The sequence below is a fragment of the Rhinoraja longicauda genome, chromosome 5, assembly GCF_053455715.1.
Source record: "Rhinoraja longicauda isolate Sanriku21f chromosome 5, sRhiLon1.1, whole genome shotgun sequence".
Lineage (NCBI taxonomy): Eukaryota > Metazoa > Chordata > Chondrichthyes > Rajiformes > Arhynchobatidae > Rhinoraja > Rhinoraja longicauda.
In genome coordinates, this window is record NC_135957.1 from 7,606,156 (window position 1) to 7,633,451 (window position 27,296).

Sequence of the window (27,296 nt, forward strand, 5' to 3'; positions counted from 1 at the left end):
CGGACATTGATCAGCTAGTGAAGTGGACCGAGGAATGGTTAATTGAGTTTAATGCAGATAAGTGTGAGGTGTTTCATTTTGGGAAGTCAAACCAGAGCAGGTGAATGGCAGGGCCCTGGGGAATGTTGTAGAGCAGAGGGATCTAGGAGCACATAGAATAGTACAGCATAGAAACTGGTCCTTCAACCTGCAATGTTTGCGTCGAACATGATGACAAGCTGAACTTCCTGCACTTCCAAGTGCCTATTAAAAGCCTCTTAAACGCCACTATCATATCTGCCTCCAACAGTCATGGCAATGCGTTCCAGGCCCCTACCACTGTAAAAAAAAACATGCCCCTGCACATCTCCATTAAGCTTTCCCCAACTCACTTCAGCTATGCCCTCCAGTGTTAGATATTTCCACCCTGGGGAGAAAAGGTTCTGATTGTCCACCTTATCTATGCCGCTTATAATTCTATATACTTCTATCAAGTCTCTCCTCAACCTCTGACGTTCAAGAGAAAACAATCCAAGTTTATTCAACCTCTCCCTGTAGCTGAAAACCTCTAATCCAGGCAACCTCCTCTGCGCCTTCTCAAGTCATTCTTCCTGTAGTGGGGTGACGAGAACTGCATGCAGTGCTCCGAATGCGGCCTAACCGAAGTCTTATAGAGCTGCATCATGACTTCCTGACTCTTACACTCACTTACTATTGTTGCCAGAGGACCTAGCACAGATCCCTGCAGAACTCCATTGGTCACGGATCTCCCTTCCACAACGCAGAATATCTCCCTTCCACAACAACCCTCTGTCTTCTATGAATAAGTCAGTTTTGAATCCATATGAACAAGTCACCGTGAATCTCGTACATCTTAATCTTTTGGATCAGCCTACCATGATGAACCTTACCAAGAGCCTTCCTAAAATCTATGTATACAACAACCACCGTGCTATCTTCATCATTCTCCTTTGTCACTCCCACAAAAAACGAAATCAAGTTAATAAGAGATGACCTGCTGTGTACAAAGCCAAATGGAAGTCAATTCTATCTCGAAGTATTCTCTTCAATAGTTTCCCTAACCACTGACATGAGGCTCACTGGCCTATACTTCCCTGGATTCTCTCTACTTCCCTTCTTAACAAAGGAATTTTATTGGCCACTCTCCTGTCTTGGCTGTGGCTAGAAAATAGAAAAAAAATCCTCATCAAGACCTCTGCAATCTCCTCTTGCTTTTCCTTAATAAGAAGAGGGTATGGAGAGAAGGCAGGTACAGGCTACTGAGCTGGATGATCAGCCACGATCATATTGAATGGCGGTGCAGGCTCGAAGGGCCGAATGGCCTACTCCTGCACCTATTTTCTATGTTTCTATGTTTTTAATACGCATCAGGCCCAGGGGACTTACTCACCTTAATACCTTTAAGAATCTCAGCGCAAACTGACCGAGTATATTTGTATTCTCCACACATTTTGCTTTCCTCCAAGTCCTTCTCGGTGAATACAGGCGCATGATACTAACTTAATACCTCATCTCCATTGGCCACTCCAAGCATAACTACCCTGCTTTAGCCTTGAGAAGTTCTATCTTCTCCCGGGTTATCCTCTTGTTTTTAGCAATCTTATGAAAAGCCTTGGGATTTTCTTTAATCCGACTTGCCAATGACATGTGGCCCTTCTAATCGGGAGGTCTGCAGTGTAACCCCATCGAAGTGACCACTCCTTTCTTATCCCTGAATTCTACCCAAGGGGCTGTGGTAGAGTTGCTGCCTAACAGCGCCAGAGACCCGGGTTCGATCCTGACTATCGGTACTGCCTGTAAGGAATTTGTACGTTCTCCCCGTGACCTGCTTGGATTTTCTCCGGGATATCCAGTTTCCTCCCACACTCCAAAGACGGACAGGTTCTGTTGGATAATTGGCTTGGTATAATTGTGAATTTTTCCTAATGTGTGGAGGATAGTGTTATTGTGTGGGGATCATTGGTCGGCGTGAACTTGGTGGGCTGAAGGGCCTGTTTCCTCGCTGTGTCTCTAAACCAAGCTAAATTAAAGATAGACGCAAAAAGAAACAAAACTAAATATGGGCTTATTGTCCAATCCTTTCAGGATATCCTCCCCAGGTATTGCAATGATATTCTCCCTGATCAGTAGTGCAACATCTCTGACCTGCCTTCTATCACATCTAGTGTGCCATTATTTGCCCCATGCATTATTAATAATGGTGACCATGAATCAACTGGGATGTTGCATGCACCATTGGGTTCACTGGATACTTGTTGTCATCACCCATTCTTCTCTGTATTCAACTTCAAACCAATGTTGTTGCCTTTTGTGGAATGTAAATGGAAGGTCTAATGAATAAAATATAATCATTGTGCATCATACATTTGGTATAGAGTCATAGAGTGTGGAAACAGCCCCTTCGGCCCAACTTGCCCACACTGGCCAACAAAGTCCCAGCTACACTAGTCCCACTTGCCTGTGCTTGGTCCATATCCCTCCAAACCTGTCCTGTCCTTGTACCTGTCAAACTGTTTCTTAAATGATGGGATAGTCCCAGCCTTAACTACCTCCTCTGGCAGCTTGTTCCATACTCCCACTACCATTTGTGTGAAATAGTCCCCCCACGGATTCCTGTTAAATCTTTTCCCCTTCACCTTGAACCTATGTCCCCTGGTTCTCGATTCCCCTTCTCTGGGCATGAGACTCTGCGTCTACCCGATCTATTCCTCATGATTTTGTACACCTCAATAAGATCACCCCTCATCCTCCTGCGCTCCAAGGAATAGAGACCCAACTTACTCAACCTCTCCCTATAGCTCACACCCTCCAGTCCTGGCAACATCCTCGTAAATCTTTTCTGTACCCTTTCCAGCTTGACAATATCTTTCCTATAACATGGCGCCCAGAACTGAACACATTATTCTAATTGCGGTCTCACCAGCGTCTTATACAACTGCAACATGATCTCCCAACTTCTATACTCAATACTCTGACTGATGATGGCCAAAGTGCCAAAAGCCTTTTTGACCACCTGCGACTCAACCTTCAAGGAACCATGCACCTGCACTCCTAGATCCCTCTGCTCTACAACACTCCCCCGAGCCCTACCATTCACTGTGTAGATCCTGCCCTTTTTTAACGTCCTAAAATGCAACACCTCATACTTCTCTGTATTAAATTCCATCAACCATTCCTCAGCCCACCTGGCCAATTGATCCAGATCCTGCTGCAATCTTTCACAACCATCTTCACGATCTGCAAAACCACTCACTTTTGTATCATCAGCAAACTTGCTAATCTTGCCCTGTATGTTCTCATCCAAATCATTGAAGTATATTTTATTCATCAGGATTTAGTAAAATGTTTCACCACTGTCTGCTCTAAATGGGCAGCTTGATTTTTGTAGGATCCATCTTCAGATATTTTCATCAGTTGTTCAGAATGGAAGGGAATGATATAGTTAAGCCCTTTTGAGAAGGTCTTAGTGTTGGCTCCCTTTAATCAGTTATTGTACAGCATTGTAAATTTGTTTGGCATGAATATCAGTCTAGCTGCAGGCAAAAAAAAACGTTCAGTGAGAGGTCTATAAATAAATCCAATTGCTGACTCATTGCAAATTTAACACATGCCAAGAGTTCATCTGTTGCCATGCCAATGATTAGAGGCTACATTTCCAGCCCGAATAATCACATTTAAAATTTGTTCTGTTAGTTTCAAGAAACATAACGTGCTTTCACATTACAAAAATTGAAAGTTCTGGAAATACCCAGCATGCTTGTCATGCTGCATGTGTTTTGACGAGAAACAGAATCAATAATGATTCAGGATGAAGACCCTTCGTCAGAATGGAAAAGGAGACAAAAGAAATTTGTAAAGACGCACAGAGGGTGGGGGGAGGGATGGGGGTGTCTGTTTGCAACTCCCACATTCCTTTGTCCAGGTTCTTTTGTCACGGTTCTCACTCTCTAACTGTTCCCATTAACAAGATAACCTTGGTTTCTATCCCCATGGTCACCCTGGTTTTTACCCGATCTTGACAGCTTTACAAATTTTGTTTGTCTGCTTTTTGGTTCTGATGAAAGGTCTTCAACCTGAAACATTAACTCTGTTTCTCTTCCTGCAGGTGCAAACTAAGCTGCTGAATATTTCCGTTTTTTTCTGCTTTTGTTTTAGATTTCCAGCACCTGCCCTTTTTTGTTATCACCTCTGTTTTACATAGGTGACCAACTGGAAAAATAAGGCAAAACACTGCAGATGTTGGGAGTAATTAATGGGGCAAAATGTATTTATATGAGGGAAACGGTTAACATTTTTGGGTAAATGACCTTTCTTCAGAACTATGGAAGGTCAGTGTAATGAAATATGACCACTTATTCCTCTCGCCAGAGTTGCTGCTTGATCCGCACGCACATCATCGCATGGATCCTCCTGAGCTCCAGTGACCTTTATCTCTTTCCATTCTTCTCCCTCACTAAATTTCCCTTTGCCTTCCTGACCCCTTTTTTCTCTTCCAAATCTATGCCTTTCCTGATATCTCTTCTTCCCAATTACCTATTAAGAGGATTCAGTACTTCTGTTTTATATTTGATTAGCACTGATCTATGTTTGATCTACGTTTATTGCTCTCTTAATAAATTCCATAACCACCTCTAACGTGAGATTTTGTCTTCAACCTGCATTTAGTTTGCACTTGATGAGTTGCTTTGAGGCATATCTGAATGCAATGAACAATTTTGAAATACATTCAACATGCATGCCGTATGCTGTTGAATGTAATGTGTGATGAATAAAGTTGTTGCTGTGATAAAAGATCATGTTCCTATGCTGGTGGTTTGCAGTGTCCCCTTGTGGTATTACAGTACAATCTGGAGAATTTAAGCAGCTATCTTTCGATGCTGTTTGGGAAATCTGAGTGAGTGCACCTGCATTATACCACCTCTTTATCTTTATGATATACATTGCATTCCAGTACTGCATACAGATGATTGTTGTAGGCCATAGAGTTTTGGTAGCCTATTTGACTCGGGCAGATAACAGTTCAGTCCTCACTGAATGTCTGCACGTGCACATTCTTATGGTCTTGTTTTTAGGTAAAAGCAGGTGGACCACAGGTGCTGCCATGTCCAGGGATTGGCATCATGATGTTTGACTACAGCCATCTCAGTTTAGAGATACTGCACTGAAACAGGCCCTTCAGCCCACCGAGTCCACTCCGACCAACCATCACTAGTTCAACCCTACATACTAGGAACAATTTACAGAAGCCAATTACCCCACAAACCTGCGCCAGGCATAAGATTCAAAAGCTTGACAACGCGTGCCACAAGATTCGGGAACATTTTCTTCCCCACTGTTATCAGACTACTGGATGGTCCTCTCCAGGAGTAGTTCCGATCTCTCATCCTACCTCATTTTGGCCCTTGCACTTTAAAAAAATCTACACTTTCTTTTGTTATCCGCACTTTGTCTTGAGCTATAATGATATAATGCTGTAACACAATATTGTGCACTCTGGTATTTTCCCCCTTGCACTAGTTGTGTATGACTGATTGTACTCATATATAGTATGATTTAACAGGACAGCACACAAAGAAAGTTTTCACTGTATCTCAGTATACTTGATAAGTAAAAAGCCATAAACCATAATTGTGAAAGGCTTTGGTGCGAATACACTTCAAGTACTTTATAAGTTTTGGAGTCATTATCTATAGATAGTTGCATGTCTCATAGTGGGTGCAAAGAAATTTAATTGTGTTGATTTTTGAACTGAGAGGACCGTGCCGTGTGGCGATAGTGATTACCTTCTACAAATCACAGGTGAATCCTTGATGGTGTTGATGTAGATACGTTGTTTTCTCTGCTGTTGATATGTATCTCTGGTTTGTTGTCCTAGCCGTGATAAAGGAGATGAGGAGAAGGTTCTTTTCAAGACTTTTGAGTGCTTGCAGTTCTTTGTTAGACACTTGTGCATGCTCAGTCGCCAAGATCATTCAACTGAGAGCAGGACATTCTTGTGCAATGAAGGCATTTTTGAAGTGCAATTGAGAGAGAAAAATATTCACTATCGTGTCGATCAACTCCACAGACTTGAGAGATACTGTGTCCTTGAGTTGTACTTGGAATTGATCAATTGAAATTAGGATGAGAGAACAGATTAATTTATAGTTTGGAGTTGCAAGCAGTCCTATTAGTTCAATGAGCCAGAGTACTTCATGCATTCCAGTTTTGATGGTGTCAGTAAGATGTTGAGATTTGATCCACAGTTTTCCAGGTGGATGTCACAGATGTACACATCTTGCTGCTGGGGAAGAATGTAATCCAGGGTGTTGATGGAAGAGGTGAATGGAATGTTGGCTACTGGGTATTATCACAGAACATGATTGTTGGGCACTCCCTTGACCAGTTTGTGGATGAGCTGTCAGAAGAAGTGGTTGAGAGAGGTAAATAAACAAAATTTAAAGGACATTTGGACTGGTACATGGATGTGAAAGGTTTCAAGGGATGTGAGTCAAATGCAGGCAAATGGACTGGCATGGATGTGCATTTTGGTCAAGAGTGTTTCCTTGTCATATGTACCAAAAACGGAACAATGAAATTATTTTTTGATTCATCATAACAGATTTGTAAACATTACTTGTGGATAATGAACAAAAGAAAGTTCAATAAATTTAAAAAATACTAATTTAGTAAAAAAGTACCAATATTAGTGCAAAACAAGCCCCAAAACAACAAAGAGAGTTCATAGTTTAGTTGGTGTTTGTAGCGTTCAAAACCTTGATGGCTGTTGGAAAGATGTTCCTGAACCTGGAGGACAGTTTTCAGACTTCTGTATCTTCTTCCCAATGGCAGGAGTGAAATGAGAGTGAGGCCAGAGTGGTGCGGGCCCTTGGTAATGCTGCCTGCCTTTTTGAGGCAGTGCCTCCTATAGATTCCTTCGATGGTGGGGAGGTTAGTACCCATGATGGACTGGGCAGTAGGGGTCCACCACTTTTTGTAATCTTCATTCCTGGGTGTTAGAGTTGCCAAATCAGGCCGTGATGCAACTAGTCAATATGCTTTCTACTTTACATCTGTAGAAATCCAAGAGAGTATTCATCGACATACCAAATCTCCTCAATCTTCTAAGGAAGTAGAGGTGCTTCCTTTATGTTTACAACAATGTGCTGGGCACAGGATAAATCTTCAGAGATATGCACGCCCAAGAACTTGAAGCTGTTGATTCTCTTCACCACTGACCAGTCAATGAAGACACGGTTCGTAGATCCTCGGCCTTCCTCTTCTAAGGTCAACAATCAGCTCCATGGTTTTACTGATGTTGAGGGCAAGGTCTAGCTACACCGTCATGGGTATAGAGTAAGTAGAGCAGGGGACTGAGCACACATCCTTGAGGTCCCTAGATGTTGATGGCTATTAAGGATGAAGTGTTTTTGCAAATTTGTACCAATTGTGGTCTTTTGCTGAGGAAGTCGAGGATCTATTTGCAAAGGGATGCGCAGAAACCCACTTCCCTGAGCTCGGTAACAAGTTTGGAGGAAATGAGGTGTTGAACGCCAAGCTGTGGTCAATGAACAACAGCTTTATATGTGTTCTTTTTGTCCAAGTGGTCCAGTGCAGAGCGGAAAGCCAGTGAGATCGCATCCCCCGTTGATCTATGGCGTGGGCAAATTGTAGTGGGTCCAGGCTGCTGAGGTAGGAGTTGATAAGAGCTACAATCAATCTCTTAAAGCAATTCATCCACACAGATCCACACCATTTGGTAGCCATCGAGGCATGTCATTTTACTTTTCTAGGGCACCAGTATTATTGATGCCCTTTTAGAGCAGTTGGGAACCGACCTCAGTATCGACAGGTTGAATTCCAGCCAGTGGTCCGCGTGGGTTTTGAAAAGGTGACCAGGTACATCAACAGGCCCAGATATTTTCCGAGGGTTCACCTTCATGAAGGATCTTCTGAGGTCGGCCTCGGTGACTGAAAGTACAATGTCATTGGGGGCTATTAGCCGAAAATGTGTCTAGATTTTGACTTTTGTGACCCATCTTTGGTATCTACTTGAAATTTGGCACAGATTTCGATTAAAAAATCAATGAGAAGGAATTCATAACTCGTCAGTGCAAAACGTTGCACACTAATTAATTAAGCTAATTAGAAAACGTCAGCCGCGGGCTCTGTCGATCCGCGAGGCCCCATTCTGGCCTGCTCTGATCCCGGCTTCTCCGCGGCTTTCCGGGAGCTCAGAGAGAGAATTCTGAACACGCACTGCAGCGTTTTGCCAGGATTTACTGCAGTGATATTCTGTTTGTATTGATATGAAAACTAAATTGGAAAGAGAACTTCTTAATCTGTGAATTTGCGTTCTTAAATTGGTATTGGTGAATGCACTCTCTGTTTAAAACATTCATTCAAGGGATGTGAGCATCACAGGCTGTGCCAGCATTGATTTACTCATCTTTGGATACTCTTGAGAAGGTGCAGGTGAGCTGCCTTCTTGAATCACTGCAATCCTTGTGTTGTTCGTGAGTGAGTTCCAGGACTATTTACATTTATACCAAACCAGTTGACCTACAAACCTGTACGTCTTTGGAGTGTGGGAAGGAACCAAAGATCTCAGAAAACCCACGCAGGTTACGCTGAGAACTTACAATCCCCGTACAGACAGTACCTGTAGTCGGGATCGAACCCGAGTCTCTGGCAGTACAAGTACTGTAAGGCAGCTGCTCTACTGCTGCGCCACCATGCTTGCTGCAAGATTACACGCCACTAAACTGCGCTTTTAGCCACTTTGTGTAAATAGCTAATCTAGTTCAGTTTCTGGTTAATGATAATCCCCAGATATCTATATTGTGGATTCGGTTAATTAAATCCCTGTGAATGTCAGGAGATGATAGTTGGATTTTCTCGTTTGTCACTGTCACAGCCTGGCACTTGAGCGGGTGAATCTTACTTGCTGCCTATCAACCTTTTGTGAGACATGGTTCAGGTCTTTCGGCATTTGGACGTAGAATGGCATCAGTATCTGTGGAGTCATAAATGGTGCTGAATGTTGTGCAATCATCAGCGCACATCCCTCCTTCTGACCTTATGACTGAAGAAAGATAATTGATGAAGCAGCTGAATGTGGCTGAGCCCCGGACACGTAGCTGAGGATCTCCTGCAGAGATGTTCTATGGCTGAGATGACCTCCAGTCATCCTTTGTGCTAGTGTGTAGGAAGGAACTGCAGATGCTGGTTTAAACCGAAGATGGATGAAATACTCTCCACCATGATCCCAATGGGCTCCCTACCTAGCTAGCCTGAAACAAAGCGCGTGATTGGTCAATTGGCGTCCGACTCAATGACAAACGTGCTTTGATTGGACAATTACTACTCAGAAAATTGACAAGATTTTGGAGGTTTTATCCATATTTTAAAAATATGTGCAGGTTTTGTTCTTGACGAATTTCAGATATAATTTCTATAATATTTTTACACAATATGTTATGAATACAGGTAGATATTGGATGTGGGTTACGACATGAAACGAAAAGGCCCCTCGGCCCACGACCTATAACAGGGTCTGAGAAGGCACATTATGTTCAGCATGTCAACAGCACATCAGAAGGTCTGCATAGACGGGTTAGGCCAACGGCATGTTTCCATGCTGTATGACTCTACGACTGTGACTTTGACTGTTCCTGGTGTTAGGAGAGGACGTCTAAGAGCTTTACTGATCTAGGAGTCTTTGGGCAAGAGCACAGAAATTACAATCAGCCCAGAAATCTTGAGGACAAATTGTATGTTGTTTGATGCAGTGAATACTTTGTTATTTTGTTAAAAGAACAAAGGTATACACTAAAAGTAAAACAGCTCGAATTGAAATATGTTGTTATATGGCATGTAGCCCCCATCTTGACAAAGCGTCCACAGTGTGTGCCTTTCTTGTGTTCCAGGCAATTGCAGGAGCAGCAACGGCAGAAGGAGCTGGAGAGAGAGCGACTGGAGCGCGAGCGATTGGAACGTGAGCAATTGGAGAGGGAACGACTTGAACAGGAACAGATGGAACGTGAGAAGCAAGAGAGGGAGAAACATGAACGCATGGAGCAGGAAAGACTGGAACAGGAAAGGCAAGAACAAGAGGACCTGGAACTAGAACGACAAAGAGAACGGCAGGAACAGCTTGAGAGAGAGCAGCTCGAGTGGGAGATGGAGCGACGGATGTCATCTGTGGGTAAGTGACGAGTGGAGGTAAATCTGAGATCTATAGATTTGATCAAAGTGATCAGGTTTAAGATTACAGTATCCCTTCTTCGTGCTCCTCATCGTGCTTTATTTACTGGCTTTGACACAAAATGATGGAGTAATTCAGCGGGACAGGCAGCATCTCTGGAGAGAAGGAATGGGTGACATTTCGGGTCAAGACCCATCTTCAGACTGGCTTGTTCAGATCGTTACTCAAACTTTTCAAAGAGCTTGAAACTTTTGGTGTTCAGTGCTGGCTCCCATAGGATACCCAGATTTAGCAATGGATCTAACCCTTGTCGTGAATAGCAAAGCTGGCTGTTAGAGCTAACAGCCGCCGCAACCTTTCACAAACAGCAGCCTCTGAAATCTCCACCATGGTGCTCCCCCCCCCCCCCAACAGGGGAGTGTATAAACTGGTCAAGCAGTAATCAGCATCCTCTCTTGGATATGCTAGACCCAAGCCAAACAATACACATAACATCAAATTAATTCTAAGATCATGCAAAGCAGGAAGGTCTGAGATTGCGTGGGAGTCACAGAATTTTTTTTTTTCTTTCAATGAATTGGATTCTGAAGGAATGAGATTCTGCATGTGGAAACCTAAGATTGTGGTACAGTCACTGGTGAAGCAGGGTAACTTGGACACAACTTCAAGATTTCCGTATCTGACCTGCTCCACGTGGTGACCAGAATCTCGAAGTTGTGTCCGAGTTCCCTTCTTCACCAGTGACTGTACCATAATACCACCAAAGTAATAGATTAGTTGTTGACATCAATACAATAATCTGAAGTTGGTGCCACTTCTTAACAAACTGAATGCATTCAGGTACCACTAAATGTTCAGCAGTGTAACTCAGTTACTGCCTGCTCTCATCCTGTAATGTTAGGTTTCCACATGCAGATTCTCATTGCTCCAATGGCTGTACCAAATTCCTAATGCAAAACCCAGCCTCTGCTTGTGACTGGACCTGTTATATTTGAGTAGGTGCAGTTTTACTCTTATTTTTGCCAGATGATTTCATTCTAATCTTTACGAAGACTATATTGATAATAAAATTGAGTGGCCACCCTTGTAGTCTTGGTGATCTAGATTTCAGTTCATGCAAGTTGCAAGATAGTCTTTGATTGCAGTTCAGGCAAGGAGAGGCATTGATAAAATTGTGGTGGGCTGTTACTTGAAAAAAAAAATCCTATGTCTTGACATGCACTGACTCTTAAAACAATCACCCTATACATTACCACTATGTTGAATAAAACCTAGTCATGATTTCAGCATCCAGAGATATTCCACTCCCCTGTCTGTTGCTTCAAATGCCTTTATGTGTATATACGTTCCATTAAGGATTAGAACTTGTACAAAGTGGAATTGATAGGGGGTTTTAATGAAAACACCAGCCACCTGAAAATATTAATTGCCAGTTTTTCAATGTCAACAGGAAATAAAATAACAGTTTGTGAAAATAAAATTGCAGTTTGAATCCATAGCGTGAGGAGTTAAACCTAACACCTGTGTATTGGGCCCTGGGGGCGGGGGGGGGGGGGGGGGGGGGGGGAGGGGAGGATACTGTGACTGTGTTAAAATTGACTCTTCATTTTGAGTGGTGCTGATTTATTATATATCAATGTACGGATGATGATTGCCTCAGTGTATATACCTGCAGCTTGACTCACAGGACCAGGAGGGATGGCGGGAAGGATTAATTGCTTGAAGTGTGGGGAACATTAGATGCTGTAAATAATTACTTCACACATGGTGAATGAGACTCATGGGCAAAATACAAATATTTAAAAATCTAAATTCGGGTCAATCGGCTTTTATAAAGACTAAAACAATCTCTTCTTCCAAATCTTTCTTTGGTCTCGCAGAGTGGTACTGATCATTGAATCACAGTGCGTGCTTTTTCTCACTCTGATGGATGTTGTTCGCTGATTTTGGCTGGATACCTCATCTTTTCACAGTATCACTTTCCTGCACTAAGAATACAGTGATGATGCAGTGGTTAAGTTACTGGACCAGTAATCTAAAAACCTGGGCTGACAACCCGGAGACTGACAGACATATTACACAGAAGGGGACCATTTTGCCCATTGGGTCCATGTCACCACCCAGAAGAGCAAAAGGAAATGAAAATTTTAAAATGCAGATGCCAGAAACCTGAACGACACTAGGGGAAATTTAATAGTAGTTGATTAATCTCTCAGCATATATTTAGGATGTGGGAAGAAACTGGAGCACCTGGGGGAAACCACGTGTTCATAGAGGACCTGCAAAATTTGCACCAAAGAAGCGGGCTAATCGCGGTCCTAAATCTGTGAGGCATTAACACTGACTACTGCCAATGTGCCGCATTAACACTGACTACTGCCAATGTACCACACAATCCCATTGTGGTAGTTGTTGAGTTTCAATTCTGTTAATAATCTGGAATTAAAACAAAAATATTAGACCCAGTATTGATGATCCCAAAGTTATCAGATAGTTGTAAAAATCTGATTTATTAATGGTATTTGGGGAGGCAATTGAGCTATTTGTGACCCCAGACCTACAATAATGAATCTTAAAAAGTCTTCTGAAATAGCTGAGTAAACCATTGGTGATGAAGGGTTAGCAATAAATGCCCATATCATAAACAATGAATCAATAATAAAGTTGTGCATTACAGTTCATCACTGTTTTCCCAGCTAAAACTGGGAATTGAACGTGGATGTATCCTTTATAAAGGATTGAAATATTTGTGTTGTCTTCCTAGCTAAAGCTGCAGTGTTGGTGGGATTCAATGGTCAAATTATTGATCTGAGCTACATAACAGAAAGGCTGCTTTCTGCCAATGCATGTTGTGCAATCTAATCTAAACTGGTGAGTTTTTTCACCAGTCCACAACAAAAGGAACAACCCCTTTGAGAGAGTGAGGAAATGGCTAATTACTAAAAAGTGTTATCCAGTAATCCAATTTAAAATGGGACGCAGCAGTCCCGGTGTAGCTTTTGATGCTTGACTGCAACACCTTCCATTGATGTATTTACAAATTCCAGTGAGTGACATTTCTGATGCCTTACTAAGATAGTCCTCTGAGGCAAGCTGCAGATTTTTGAAAGATGGTTTCCTTTCACTGCTGACTCTATTGCAATGTTAGCTGTATTTTTTTTCTCTCTTCTCTTTCCTCTTGTCTCCTTTCTGTGCTGCTTCCATTTCATTTCCAGCCTCATCTTTCGAATACAACACTCCACCTCCAGAATACAGCACCTGTCAACCGCCATCAATCCCCCCTCCACCTTACACTAAAGCTGTGTCTGTAGCTGCCATCTCATCCTGCACTCCCCCCTCATCAGATTCTCTCTCAGAGTACGCATCTCTTGCCTCCTCAAACTCCACCCCACCCACCCCGCCTTTGCGTCACTCAGCATCTCGCTTTGCCACTTCCCTCGGTTCTGCCTTCCATCCTGTCCTGCCCCATTATGCAACAGTTCCGCGTCCTATTCACAGAACGCCTGGACCGCCATCTCCAATCAGTGCTCCTCCATCTCTCCCCTCTGTCCCCAAGCCAGTGGTCTGGCCTGCCACTAATTTTTCTCCTCTTCCACCTTCCCCGCCTGTGGTAATCAGTAGTCCGCCTGCAAAGGCCACAGGTCCTCGTCCAGTTCTTCCCGTTCCAACTCCCATACAAATCCAGAAACCACCATCACCTTCTGTCATTAACGGCCCACCGGAGATTCCACTCCACCAGAGCACAAGTGCTGCTCCAGCTAATCCCCCACCACCACCCCCTCCCCGTCCCCCATCTCACCTGCCCCTCTTACAAACATCTCACACCACTTCTGTCTCATCAAACATCATTGTTCCCGTGTCTCAACCTCCTGTACCCCTTTCTCCTTGTGCAATCACCCCGACTTCCCCCAAGCTGCCTGCCTCTGCTGAGAACTCTTTTTCTGGGCTGGGAGACTGCTCGGCTCCTGAGCCAAACACCCAGGCACCCCCTCAGCTGGCTGAACCTACAGTTTCACAGGGTAAGGCTTTCTCTCTGCTACCATCTTTCATTTCTTGGTGATGAACAAAATTCGGTTTACTTCAGTATAACCCAGGTATTGATTATGCGACTAGCCACTGTTAAACAATGGTTTGAGGTTTTGAAGAAACATGCAGTTCATAATAACCGGTTAGCTAAATAAATGCATTGGTCGAGTTTTATGTTAGTATTAAATCAACACCTTGTTGAAAGTTGGGGTTTGATTTCCATGTGCAGTCGTCATTGGGTCAGTAAGTTGTCTGTGTTTCTGTGGACGTCACGGACAAAGCAACTTCTGCTTTTCAAAATCGACATGTGGCACTAAAGCAAAGACAGCCGCAGAAACTGAAGGACCCCATTTGGCCTGTTACATATGCACCAGTTGAAATTAGCCGAGCCAACACAAGATTAGTAGCCCTGCTGGTCATGGCTCTTCAAGTACAGAGTGTGGTATGAATGTTTTCCTCTGCGACTACCTTCAAGTAGCGGGTTCTGGACCCTTGCCAACTTCTGTGTGAAAATAACATTATTTTTCTTCATCTCCCATCTAACCCCTATGTGTCCCCAATTTGTCAATGCTCCTGCTAAGGAAAATAGGTCCTGCCTATTTATTCCACTTGGGCCCTTTTTAATTTTGGACACCTCAAATAAATGTCCCTTTACACAGTTCTGTTACAAATAAAACAAATTGAGCTTATCCAATCTTTCCTTACAGCAACAGTTTTCCACTCCTGGCAGCATTTTCATTCATGTCCCTGTGCCCTGTCTACTGTAATCATACCTTACAGACAGTAAAAACAAAACCACTAGCAATTGATGACTTGGCTTCGATGTGAAGACTGACCATGGGGATAACTATTTCACAGAACAATGTCCTGCACTCATGAAAGATAGACCATAGAACAGTACAGCACAAGAAGAGGCACTTTGGCCCACAATGTCTGTGCCGAATATGATGTAAAGACCATCACTTATCTCTCCATTCCCTGTATTTCCATAAATCTATCTAAAAGTCTGTTAAATGCCACTAACATATCTGCTTCAACCACTACCACCAGGCACTCATCACCCTCTGTATTTAAAAAAAACCTTCCCCAGCACTTCTTTAAACTTTGCCCCTCTCACCTTAAAGCTGTGCCCTGTACTTTTTCCATTTTTCTATCCTTGGAAAAAGATACTGACTGTATACCCCATCTTTGCCTCTCATAATTGTACATACTTCTATCAGGTCTCTCTGCATCCTCTGGCTTTCCAGAGAAAACGATCCAAGTCTGTCCAACTTCTTCTCCCTGTAGCTAATACCCCCTAATACAGGCATCATTCTGGTAAACTTCTTCTGCACCCTTTCCAAAACCTCTACGTAATTTTTGCAATAAGGCAACCAGAACTGCACTTAATACTCCAAATGTGCCCTACCAAAATCCTATTATGGCTGTATCATGGCTCCCTGACTTGTATACTCAACCTATGCAAGCAAACCACGTGCCGCCTTAACCACTTGCCTAGATGCCCTTGCACAGTTCACTTTATAAACAGAAACCAAAGACACTGTAACTGCCTCTCTTTGTCACAGAATGGATCATTATCAGAACAATCAAAGGCAGTGTAGGTCATCAGGTGGTTGAATTCACAGTTTGACAATTGACATCATCATGAGCAAAGGTATTTGTTCAATATACAATGTGGCGTCGATTGGCACTGGGTTCAACAGTGACTGCACCGACACTCAAAGTCGGGTGAACTCGCATATCTTTTATTTACACTTGTAAGAAAGTCCAGGACCACATGGGGGCGCTGTCCCTCGCCATCAGGGCGCATGTCGATAGGACTGCCGATCTTGGGATTGTCCTTGCAGCTCAGTCCTAGTCTTTAAAAGAGAAGGTGAGTTGATCTCTGGCCTCTCCCTGCATTTACCCATGCCTCGAGAAGAGGCGCTGACAGTCTCAGATTTTTCCTGGCGATCCCAGGTTTATTTTGGCACCACAGCTCTGAGCTTCAGGTGGCAGAGCCGGTGGTCCCTGGATTATCCTGGCGTCTCAATCTTTGCCTTTGTCTGTGGGCCATCCCTTGTTGTCCGGGCGCAGGAAGAGGCACTGGCATCTCAGGCTTGCCCTGGCCACTCAGTCTTGGCCTGGTTGTCTGACTAGGGATTCCTCCCAGCAGCTCAATCTTGACCATACGGTGGCCCTGGCGGTCTCAGGTTTGTCCCAGTGGCTCAGCTCAGTCTTCCTAGAACTTATGACAAGGAAACACAGCTAGCAGGAAGGTGCTCCACTTTCTCTCCCTTCCTCTCCTTTCTTTCTTCTTTCTGGCTAGAATGCCTGGATTTTTATAGGGAATAGGTGGACATAGTTCAAGTGGCCAACCAATATCAGCCAGTTGGACCCAGCTGTTAACAATAATGCTGAGGATTGACCTCTCCTGGCCAGTCAGCCAGTGAAATGGATCGCAGCGACATCCAAGGGAGATGGGCGCTGTTACAACATACAATTGCAGTTTGCTTACTCTTGTGCAAACAATGTTTGGAATATGCACATTTTATTTTCAGGTTTAATATTGTTGAACCTTATTCTGAGCCAAGTTAGAATTGTGTGCATCGGCATGTGCATTGTACTTAGCACGTGTGAATAGTGCTCATTCAGATGCACTGAGGAAATGATTTCGCCCAGTTTTGATTGAGTTAAATAAAAAATTGTGAATAAATGCCTGCAAGCCAATTCTGAAAGCTCACTAGTAGTTTGAAATTATATGTTCTCATTGTGTCTCCTCTTCTTCACCTTTTTGGGAATAATATTTTGAGTGAGCACTGTTCACTTGTGTAGTGTAATGTGATGTTATAATAGTATATTGCAATATACTGTGACTAATGAGCATGTTAAACCAATGAAATATTAAACAGACACAAAAAACTGCCAATGCTGGAATCTTGAGCAGGTGAGGAAGGAGTATGAGTGGCAGATCGGTGAAGTAAACGCCAAATGTGAATAGCAAAGAAAAGGGTGAGATAAGAACAGAAGTGGAGTAAATTGTAAAGCCGGAAGATGGGATATGAGTGGAACACGAAAGGGGGAAGGGGAAAGTGGGTGGGATAAAAGGGAAATAGGGGACTTGGAGATGAGTGCATGGTGCAGATGATGGGTGGGAAATGGTGAAAAAAATATGTGCATACCAGGATGGTGAAGGGGAGCGGGAAAGAGAGTGGGATGGCGGGGGGATTGGAGAATTTAGTGGTTCATACCATTGAGTTGTAAGCTACCCAAGGGGAATATGGGGTGCTATTCCTCAATTTTAATTTAGCAGAAAACTTGTCCCAGTCAGAGGTGGAAAGATGGATTCAAATGAAAGCAAGAATTTCCAAATCTTGTGAAGAGGAATTGGGCATAGCACCAGAAATCGAATATAGCGGAGTGCTGACAATAACTGTAGTTGTATTCTTATGAGGCAGTGCCAACCGTTATTTAATAGGGTTTGTAGGAGGAAGATGCACGAGAAAGGATTCAACAATATGATCTACAATGAGGTAGATAATTAGAAGTAGAACAGACAGTCCCCGGGTTACGTAATGATTCCATTCTTGAGAATTGTCTGAAAACTTATTTTTTCACAAGTGGAGAAAAATGTCAATGCGCATCAATTAACATGAACATTTATTTATTGTCTTCCCCATATGTAGATACAATGGTACAGAATCAGAATGTCCCACTTCCATTAGGTAATATTGAATGGCCTTAAAGTATCAGTGCATGTTACATTGTTTGATAAAGTATTTTACAAGGGTTAACAGAAGAGATTGCCCTGCCAGTTTCCAAAGCAAATCTCTTAAATAACCTCTCATTGTGAACCAACACCTGTGTTCTCATAAGATCATAAGTGATCGGAGCAGAATTAGGCCGTTCGGCCCATCAAGTCTATTCCGCCGTTCAATCATGGCTGATCTATCTCTTCTCCCCCTAACCCCATTCTTGTGCATTCTCCCCATAATTCTCAACAGACTTGATGTTTTATTTTTGCACTGGGCCGCACTCTAACAATGGAGGAGGCCCAGGATAGAAAGGTCAGATTGGGAATGGGAGGGGGAGTTGAAGTGCTGAGCCACCGGGAGATCAGGTTGGTTGAGACGGACTGAGCGGAGGTGTTCAGTGAAACGATCGCCGAGCCTGCGCTTGGTCTCGCCGATGTAGATAAGTTGACATCTGGAACAGTGGATACAATAGATGAGGTTGGAGGAGGTGCAGGTGAACCTCTGCCTCACCTGGAAAGACTGTTTGGGTCCTTGGATGGAGTCGAGGGGGGAGGTAAAGGGACAGGTGAAGCATCTCCTGCGGTTGCTGGGGAAAGTACTTGGGGAGGGGACGGTTTGGGTGGGAAGGGACAAGTGGACGAGGGAGTTTCGGAGGGAACGGTCTCTGCGGAAAGCAGAAAGGGGTGGAGATGGGAAGATATGGCCAGTATTGGGATCCCGTTGGATGTGGTGGAAATGTTGGAGGATAATTTGTTGTATGCGACGGCTGATGGGGTGGAAGGTGAGGACAAGGCGGACTCTATCCTTGTCACGAATAGGGGGAGGGGGAGCAAGAGTGGAACTGCGGGATATTGAGGAGACCCTAGTGAGAGCCTCATCTGTAATGGAAGAGGGGAACCCCCATTTCCTAAAGAATGAGAACATCTCCGATGACCTAGTATGGAACACCTCATCCTGATGCACAGCTACTAATGCGATGGTTATTTTTAATTTTCATTTCAGAAAAAAATATAGAAACTCAAAGAAATATCAAATTAGGTGTAAGGTTTTTCTATTATCTTGTTATCACAGGTATTGTTCCAGCAAATGAAGGTTTCCAGGGGCCACTGGCCCCTCCACCTGCGCCTCCTCTTCCTCCGGGACCATCGCAATCAGCAGCACCTCCAGCATCAGGACCACCATTGCCACCAGGCCCACCGCCTGCACCTCCATTGCCTGGAGCAGGCCCTCCTCCTCCACCTCCACCACCTCTTCCCGGCCAGGCAGCTCCTCCTGCTCCAGCTCTCCCCCCAGCCCCACCTCTCCCCTCCTCCACCCTTCTATCAGCTGAGGCTGAGGATGATCGCCCACTGACTGGACTGGCAGCTGCTCTGGCTGGAGCTAAACTCAGAAAAGTGGGAAGGGTAAGTGAAGCCGTGGGTTAATCTGCTGGGCAATGTTAGCAGGTAACAAGATGCTGTTGAAGTGTAATTTAGCCGTGTTGTGGGTTCCGCTTTTATCTCTTTAACCTCTCCGCTCAAGCTTTCGGCTGCAAGTCCCATTCAGAATGAGCAACAATCCAGCGAACTCCCCAACTACTGAGGTAGACTGCCCCTGTCGGATGGGAGGTTGAACTAATTCCTTCCAATCATGTTCATGACATACAGCTTTTGAAGAGTAGGAAGTTCTTCCTAGTGTTCGTCCAATAGATTAACAACCGTAAATAATGTTTAGTGTCACTGCTATTTGTAGCATTCTGCTGTGGGCAAATTATGCTTCCTTGGGTGAGGTGCTGGAAAATTACAGACGCATCTACAACCACCTTCTTGCCTGATATATTGTTCTTGGAGGCCAAGGCAACCATTGTTTGTTTCTTGGCATCTGCACCAACATTATAACGCAAGACTGCTGTCGTCACCTGATGTCGTTTGTTTCCACAGACTGACGAGGCCTCAAGTTCTGTGGTCAGCGTTGGTTCAGTCTCGAAATCTGAGTCTTCGCGAGGCAATGGAGCCCCAATTTCTATAGGAGGGACTGGTCTGATGGAAGAAATGAGTGCCCTGCTGGCCAGGAGGTAGGTTTTGAAAGAAGTGTTTAAAAGGACTTGGAAGTAGTACATAGACAGTAGTACAGCACAGGAACAGACCCTTCAGCTCATAATGTTTGTGCCAAACATCATGCCAGGTTACACTAATCTCCTCTGTCAGCACGTGATCCATATCCTTCCATTCCCTATGTATCGATGTGCCTATCTAAAAGCCTCTTAAACGCCACTATCATATTCTCCACCACCACCACCCTTGCAGCACATTCCAGGTACGCAGCACCTTCTGTGTGTAAATAAATTTAAAAAAAATCTTGCTCTGCACATCTCCTTTAACTTTTGCCCCTTTCACCTGTGTGATATCGTCTTTGGCATTTCCACCCTGGGAGAAAAAAATGTTCTGACCATCTATCTATGCCTCTTAGAATTTTATATACTTCCATCAGGTTTGCCTTCAGCCTCCAATGCTCCAGAGTAAACAATACAAGTTTGTCCAACCTCTCTTTATCACTAATATTATTTAATCCAGGCCGCATTCTGGTAAACCTCTTCTGCACCCTCTCCAAAACCTCCTTATCCTCCATGTAATGGGGCAACCAAAACTCCACATAGTACTCCAATTGCAGCCGAACCAAAGTCCTATAGAGTTGCAATGTGATTTCCTGACTCATATACTCAATGCCCCAACGAATAAAACCGTGTATACCATATGCCTTCTTTACCATTGTATCTACTTATTTTCCCACTTTCAGGGACCTATGGATCTGGACCCCAAGATCTCTCTGCATAAATAATGCTATTAAGCATCTTGCCACCAACCATATACTACCCCTACATTCAACCTCCATGTGTCTTCGTTACCACTCTATCTACTTGTATTGCCACTTTCAGGGAGTTGTGAACTATATACATCTGTACATCAATGCAGCTAAGGGTCTTTCTCCATACATTTGACCTCCCAAAATGCAACACCTCACACTTGCTTGGATTAAAATCCATCTGCCATTTCTCTGCCCATTTCTGTAGCTTGATCTATATTCTGCTGTGTATTTTGACAGCTTTCCACACAGTCTGCTACGCCAGCAATCTTGGAATCATCTACAAACTTACTAAGAAACCCATCTACATTTACGTCCAAATCATTTATGTACAGACACTCCCCTACTTAAACAAATTCGCACTTATGTAAACAATTCTGCACTCAATCCCCACTACCGCAATCAGTTTACGCTTCCAGTTTAAGTTTCCAAGTTGCATCTCTAAATTAAACTTAAAAACATTTGCTTGATATATGAATGCTTACAATGTGCTCAAGGGGCAAATTACAGAGGAAGCCATCACAGAAGGACTGACTGCTCAGGAGCAAAACCTTCCCCTGTCCAACAGCTGAAAGGAGTCAGAGATACACCTGCGAATCTTGGTTTCTTTCCCATCCTGCGCTTACTGCAGACTAAAAGTTACAAACTCTAAACAAAAAAAAATGATATTACTTAAAAATCGGAGGTATTTCCAAACTCTCCTTCCCCTTCCTCCGCTTACAAAATGCGACTTGCAAATTTCGCCTCTGGTGAGACCTGCTGGAAAACTGAATAAACTAGTTGGTAGCCGGTTGAGTTCCACAGCAGTCCGCTAGAGGGCATGCAGCCCCCACTCACAGCTCGCAGGCTAACCATTCCCTCTGAATCAGGTTAACTTCAGACACACACTGCTCACCGTGTGACTGGCCCAGTGTCAGCATCCATCTGCTCACTGCCAATGTCTGGATGAATGACTGGGATTCGTCCACTCACAGATGGTCGGATGGCGACATCACTGGACGAAACGAGAATTTCCATAGATGGAGAAATGCTCGACAGTGAGCAGTTCAGGCCCTGAGATTTATTCAAATGAATCCCATCCCGATTATCATGTACACGATAAGCCACCAGGCAAATGATGGGAACGGTTCTGATTTGAGGAAAATCTGACTTGCGTAAGGGTTCTCGGAACATAACCTTTGCCGGGGAATGCCTATATGTGTGTGTATGTGTGTATATATATATATATATGTATGCATATATATATATAATATATATATATACTAGCAGAAGTGTGCCCGTTGGGCCCGTCCTCGTAGGGTTTCCATTGTAGGTGGGAGGGAAGGGGGAGGGAGGGAGGAGGGAGGTGTGGAGGGGGAGGGGAGGTGTGGAGGGGGAGGGGAGGGGGGAAGGGAGAGGGGAGGGGGGAAGGGAGAGGGAGGGGTAGGGGGAGGGAGGGGGGGAGGGGGGGGAGGGGGGGGAAGGGGGGGAGGGAGGGGGACCTCCCCTTTTCCCATTACCCCTCTTTCCCCGTTGGGCCCGTCCTCGTAGGGTTTCCAGTGTAACCGGGAGAGGAGGGAGGGAAGGGGGAAGGGAGGTGTGGAGGGAGGGGGGGAGGGAGGGGAGGGGGGGGGGGGAAGTGGGGAAGGGAGAGGGGAGGGAGGAGGGAGGGGGGGAGGGGAAGGGGGGAAGGAGGGGGACCTCCCCTTTTCCCAGTACCCCTCTTTCCCCGTTGGGCCCGTCCTCGTAGGGTTTCCATTGTAACCGGGAGGAGGGGAGGGAGGGAAGGGGGAGGAGGGGAGGGGGAGGGAGGGGGAGGGGGGAGGGAGGGGGGAGGGAGGGGGGAGGGAGGGGGAAGGGGGGAGGGAGGGGGACCTCCCCTTTTCCCAGTACCCCTTTTCCCAGTACCCCTCTTTCCCCGTTGGGCCCGTCCTCGTAGGGTTTCCATTGTAACCGGGAGGACGGGAGGGAGGGAAGGGGGAGGGAGGGAGGAGGGAGGTGTGGAGGGAGGAGGGGAGGGGGAGGGAGGGGGAGGGAGGGGGGAGGGGGAAGGGGGGAGGGAGAGGGGTAGGGGGGGGGGGAGGGAGGGGGGAAGGAGGGGGACCTCCCCTTTTCCCAGTACCCCTCTTTCCCCGTTGGGCCCGTCCTCGTAGGGTTTCCTTTGTAACCGGGAGGAGGGGAGGGAGGGAAGGGGGAGGGAGGGAGGAGGGGAGGGAGGGAGGAGGGGAGGGAGGAGCGGAGGGGGGGAGGGGAGGGGGGGGAGGGAGGGGGGTGGGGGGGGGAGGGGGAGGGAGAGGGCCCGTCCCCGTAGGGTTTCCATTGTAACCGGGAGGGGGGGAGGGAGGGTGGAAAGAGAATCCCTCTCCCCATCAGAACTGCCCCCTCCATCGACTCCTTTAAGTCCAGGCTCAAAACCTATTTCTACTCCATAGCGTCTGAGGCTCATTGAGGAGGCGCTGTGAACTGTTTGCGTGCCACTGTATGTTTCATTTTTTCCTTAGTACCTAATCAGATGTACAGCACTTTGGTCAACGTGGGTTGTTTTTAAATGTGCTATACAAATAAAATTGACTTGACTTGACAGCTTTTCGCAACAATGTAGCACAGGGGCATTGTGACGTCACACGCTGAATACCGCGGGGGGGGGAAGGGGGGTCAGCTCGAGTTCATCTCACAGGGGCATTGTGACATCACAATGAAGATTAATCCGCACCGCAGCGCCCCCCTTCTGTCAAAACTTCGATAAATATGGGGGGGCAGCACTTTAAAACCTCTGTAACTTAAAAAATATGCGACCAAATTAAATAAAAATATCATTTTCCAGCAGCGAACCGCATGGTGATTAAGGCGGTACAAAAATCGTGGCGCTACGGTTCACCGTTTTGCCGAAATTGCCGTATTCAGCCGACATCAGTGAAATATATATACATACAAGATCTGAGTTTTAGTAGTATACTAGAAAAGAGGGCCCGTTGGGCCCGTCCCCACACCCCCCATTCTCTCCTCCCCCAGCCCCACTCTTACTCTCCAAGTGTGCCCGTTGGGGAGGGCCCGTTGGGCCCGTCCCCACACCCCCCATTCTCTCCTTCCCCAGCCCCACTCTTACTCTCCAAGTGTGCCCGTTTTTTTTTTTTTCCTAATCAGATGTTTTTTGTTTTTTTCCTAATCAGATGTGCAGTACTTTGGTCAACGTGGGTTGTTTTTAAATGTGCTATACAAATAAAATTGACTTGACTTGACTTGACTTGACTTGCAATAACAAAAAAGACTTCTTGGAAGCTTTTCGAAACAATGTAGCCGTCACAAGCTGAAAACTAAATCCTTGCTGAAAACTAAATAAATTTCTGTAAACTTTTTGAAACAAATGTAGCCCCTTGAAGAAAAGGGTTAGAAATGAAAATTTAAACTTTAATATCTCTCTAGCTTTAAAAAGGTAGCTTCAATTTGAACGAAAGTACTTACAATAGTTGCCCAGGTTAATGGTGAATACGGCGTTACAAAAATCGTAGCGCTTTGGTGTACCGTCTTGGAGGAGTAGGGTTTGTAAGTTAAACTTCCGTACATACACACATACATCCCTACATACGAACGCAGAGTTTTAGTATTATACTAGATACTAGATACTAGATACTAGAAAAGAGGGCCCGTTGGGCCCGTCCCCACACCCCCCATTCTCTCCTCCCCCAGCCCCACTCTTACTCTCCAAGTGTGCCCGTTGGGCCCGTCCTCCTGATCTGTGTATGTCAAGTGACCACTATAGCCTTCTTTTTATTTATTTTTTCCTAATCAGATGTCTTTTTTTTTTTTCCTAATCAGATGTGCAGCACTTTGGTCAACGTGGGTTGTTTTTAAATGTGCTATACAAATAAAATTGACTTGACTTGACTTGACTTGACTTGCAATAACAAAAAAGACTTCTTGGAAGCTTTTCGAAACAATGTAGCCGTCACAAGCTGAAAACTAAATCCTTGCTGAAAACTAAATGATTTTCTGTAAACTTTTTGAAACAAATGTAGCCCCTTGAAGAAAAGGGTTAGAAATGAAAATTTAAACTTTAATATCTCTCTAGCTTTAAAAAGGTAGCTTCAATTTGAACGAAAGTACTTACAATAGTTGCCCAGGTTAATTGTGAATACGGCGGTACAAGAATCGTAGCGCTTTGGTGTACCGTCTTGGAGGAGTAGGGTTTGTAAGTTAAACTTCCGTACATACACACATACATCCCTACATACGAACGCAGAGTTTTAGTATTATACTAGAAAAGAGGGCCCGTTGGGCCCGTCCCCACACCCCCCATTCTCTCCTCCCCCAGCCCCACCCTTACTCTCCAAGTGTGCCCGTTGGGGAGGGCCCGTTGGGCCCGTCCCCACACCCCCCATTCTCTCCTCCCCCAGCCCCACTCTTACTCTCCAAGATGTTTTTTTTTTTTTTCCTAATCAGATGTGCAGTACTTTGGTCAACGTGGGTTGTTTTTAAATGTGCTATACAAATAAAAGTGAGTTGACTTGACTTGACTTGACTTGCAATAACAAAAAAGACTTCTTGGAAGCTTTTCGAAACAATGTAGCCGTCACAAGCTGAAAACTAAATCCTTGCTGAAAACTAAATCCTTTTCTGGAAACTTTTGGAAACAAATGTAGCCCCTTGAAGAAAAGGGTTAGAAATGAAAATTTAAACTTTAATATCTCTCTAGCTTTAAAAAGGTAGCTTCAATTTGAACGAAAGTACTTACAATAGTTGCCCAGGTTAATTGTGAATACGGCGGTACAAAAATCGTAGCGCTTTGGTGTACCGTCTTGGAGGAGTAGGGTTTGTAAGTTAAACTTCCGTACATACACACATACATCCCTACATACGAACGCAGAGTTTTAGTATTATACTAGAAAAGAGGGCCCGTTGGGCCCGTCCCCACACCCCCCATTCTCACTCCCCCAGCCCCACTCTTACTCTCCAAGTGTGCCCGTTGGGCCCGGAAAAGAGGGCCCGTTGGGCCCGTCCCCACACCCCCCATTCTCTCCTCCCCCAGCCCCACTCTTACTCTCCAAGTGTGCCCGTTGGGCCCGTCCTCCTGATCTGTGTATGTCAAGTGACCACTATAGCCTTCATTCTTTTTTTTTTTCCCTAATCAGATGTTTGTTTGTTTTTTCCTAATCAGATGTGCAGTACTTTGGTCAACGTGGGTTGTTTTTAAATGTGCTATACAAATAAAACTGACTTGACTTGACTTGACTTGCAATAACAAAAAAGACTTCTTGGAAGCTTTTCGAAACAATGTAGCCGTCACAAGCTGAAAACTAAATCCTTGCTGAAAACTAAATCCTTTTCTGGAAACTTTTGGAAACAAATGTAGCCCCTTGAAGAAAAGGGTTAGAAATGAAAAATTTAAACTTTAATATCTCTCTAGCTTTAAAAAGGTAGCTTCAATTTGAACGAAAGTACTTACAATAGTTGCCCAGGTTAATGGTGAATACGGCGGTACAAAAATCGTAGCGCTTTGGTGTACCGTCTAGGAGGAGTAGGGTTTGTAAGTAATCTTCCGTACATACACATATACATACATACATACGGAATGTTGGACCGCAGAGTTTTAGTATTATATAGATAGACTAGAAAAGAGGGCCCGTTGGGCCCGTCCCCACACCCCCCATTCTCTCCTCCCCCAGCCCCACTCTTACTCTCCAAGTGTGCCCGTTGGGGAGGGCCCGTTGGGCCCGTCCCCACACCCCCCATTCTCTCCTTCCCCAGCCCCACTCTTACTCTCCAAGTGTGCCCGTTTTTTTTTTTTTCCTAATCAGATGTTTTTGTTTTTTTTCCTAATCAGATGTGCAGTACTTTGGTCAACGTGGGTTGTTTTTAAATGTGCTATACAAATAAAATTGACTTGACTTGACTTGCAATAACAAAAAAGACTTCTTGGAAGCTTTTCGAAACAATGTAGCCGTCACAAGCTGAAAACTAAATCCTTGCTGAAAACTAAATGCTTTTCTGTAAACTTTTTGAAACAAATGTAGCCCCTTGAAGAAAAGGGTTAGAAATGAAAATTTAAACTTTGAAATGAAAATTTAAAGTTTAATATCTCTCTAGCTTTAAAAAGGTAGCTTCAATTTGAACGAAAGTACTTACAATAGTTGCCCAGGTAATGGCCCACACCCCCCATTCTCTCCTCCCCCAGCCCCACTCTTACTCTCCAAGATGTTTTGGGTTTTTTTCCTTGCAGTACTTTGGTCAACGTGGGTTGTTTTTAAATGTGCTATACAAATAAAAGTGACTTGACTTGACTTGACTTGACTTGCAATAACAAAAAAGACTTCTTGGAAGCTTTTCGAAACAATGTAGCCGTCACAAGCTGAAAACTAAATCCTTGCTGAAAACTAAATCCTTTTCTGGAAACTTTTGGAAACAAATGTAGCCCCTTGAAGAAAAGGGTTAGAAATGAAAATTTAAACTTTAATATCTCTCTAGCTTTAAAAAGGTAGCTTCAATTTGAACGAAAGTACTTACAATAGTTGCCCAGGTTAATTGTGAATACG

The 27,296-nt window shown here is 44.5% G+C and overlaps 1 protein-coding gene across 5 annotated transcripts in view; it reads left to right on the forward strand.

Annotated features, from left to right (window-relative positions):
• enah (ENAH actin regulator) overlaps window positions 1–27,296 on the forward strand; it is a 183,906-nt gene that overhangs the window by 129,885 nt on the left and 26,725 nt on the right. For all 5 annotated transcript variants that reach the window (XM_078398862.1, XM_078398860.1, XM_078398859.1 and 2 more), the window contains 5 exons: window positions 9,909–10,186; window positions 13,402–14,205; window positions 17,878–17,916; window positions 19,018–19,349; window positions 19,866–19,999. In XM_078398862.1, coding sequence (XP_078254988.1) covers window positions 9,909–10,186; window positions 13,402–14,205; window positions 17,878–17,916; window positions 19,018–19,349; window positions 19,866–19,999 — 1,587 coding nt within the window. The remainder of the gene's footprint in view (window positions 1–9,908; window positions 10,187–13,401; window positions 14,206–17,877; window positions 17,917–19,017; window positions 19,350–19,865; window positions 20,000–27,296) is intronic.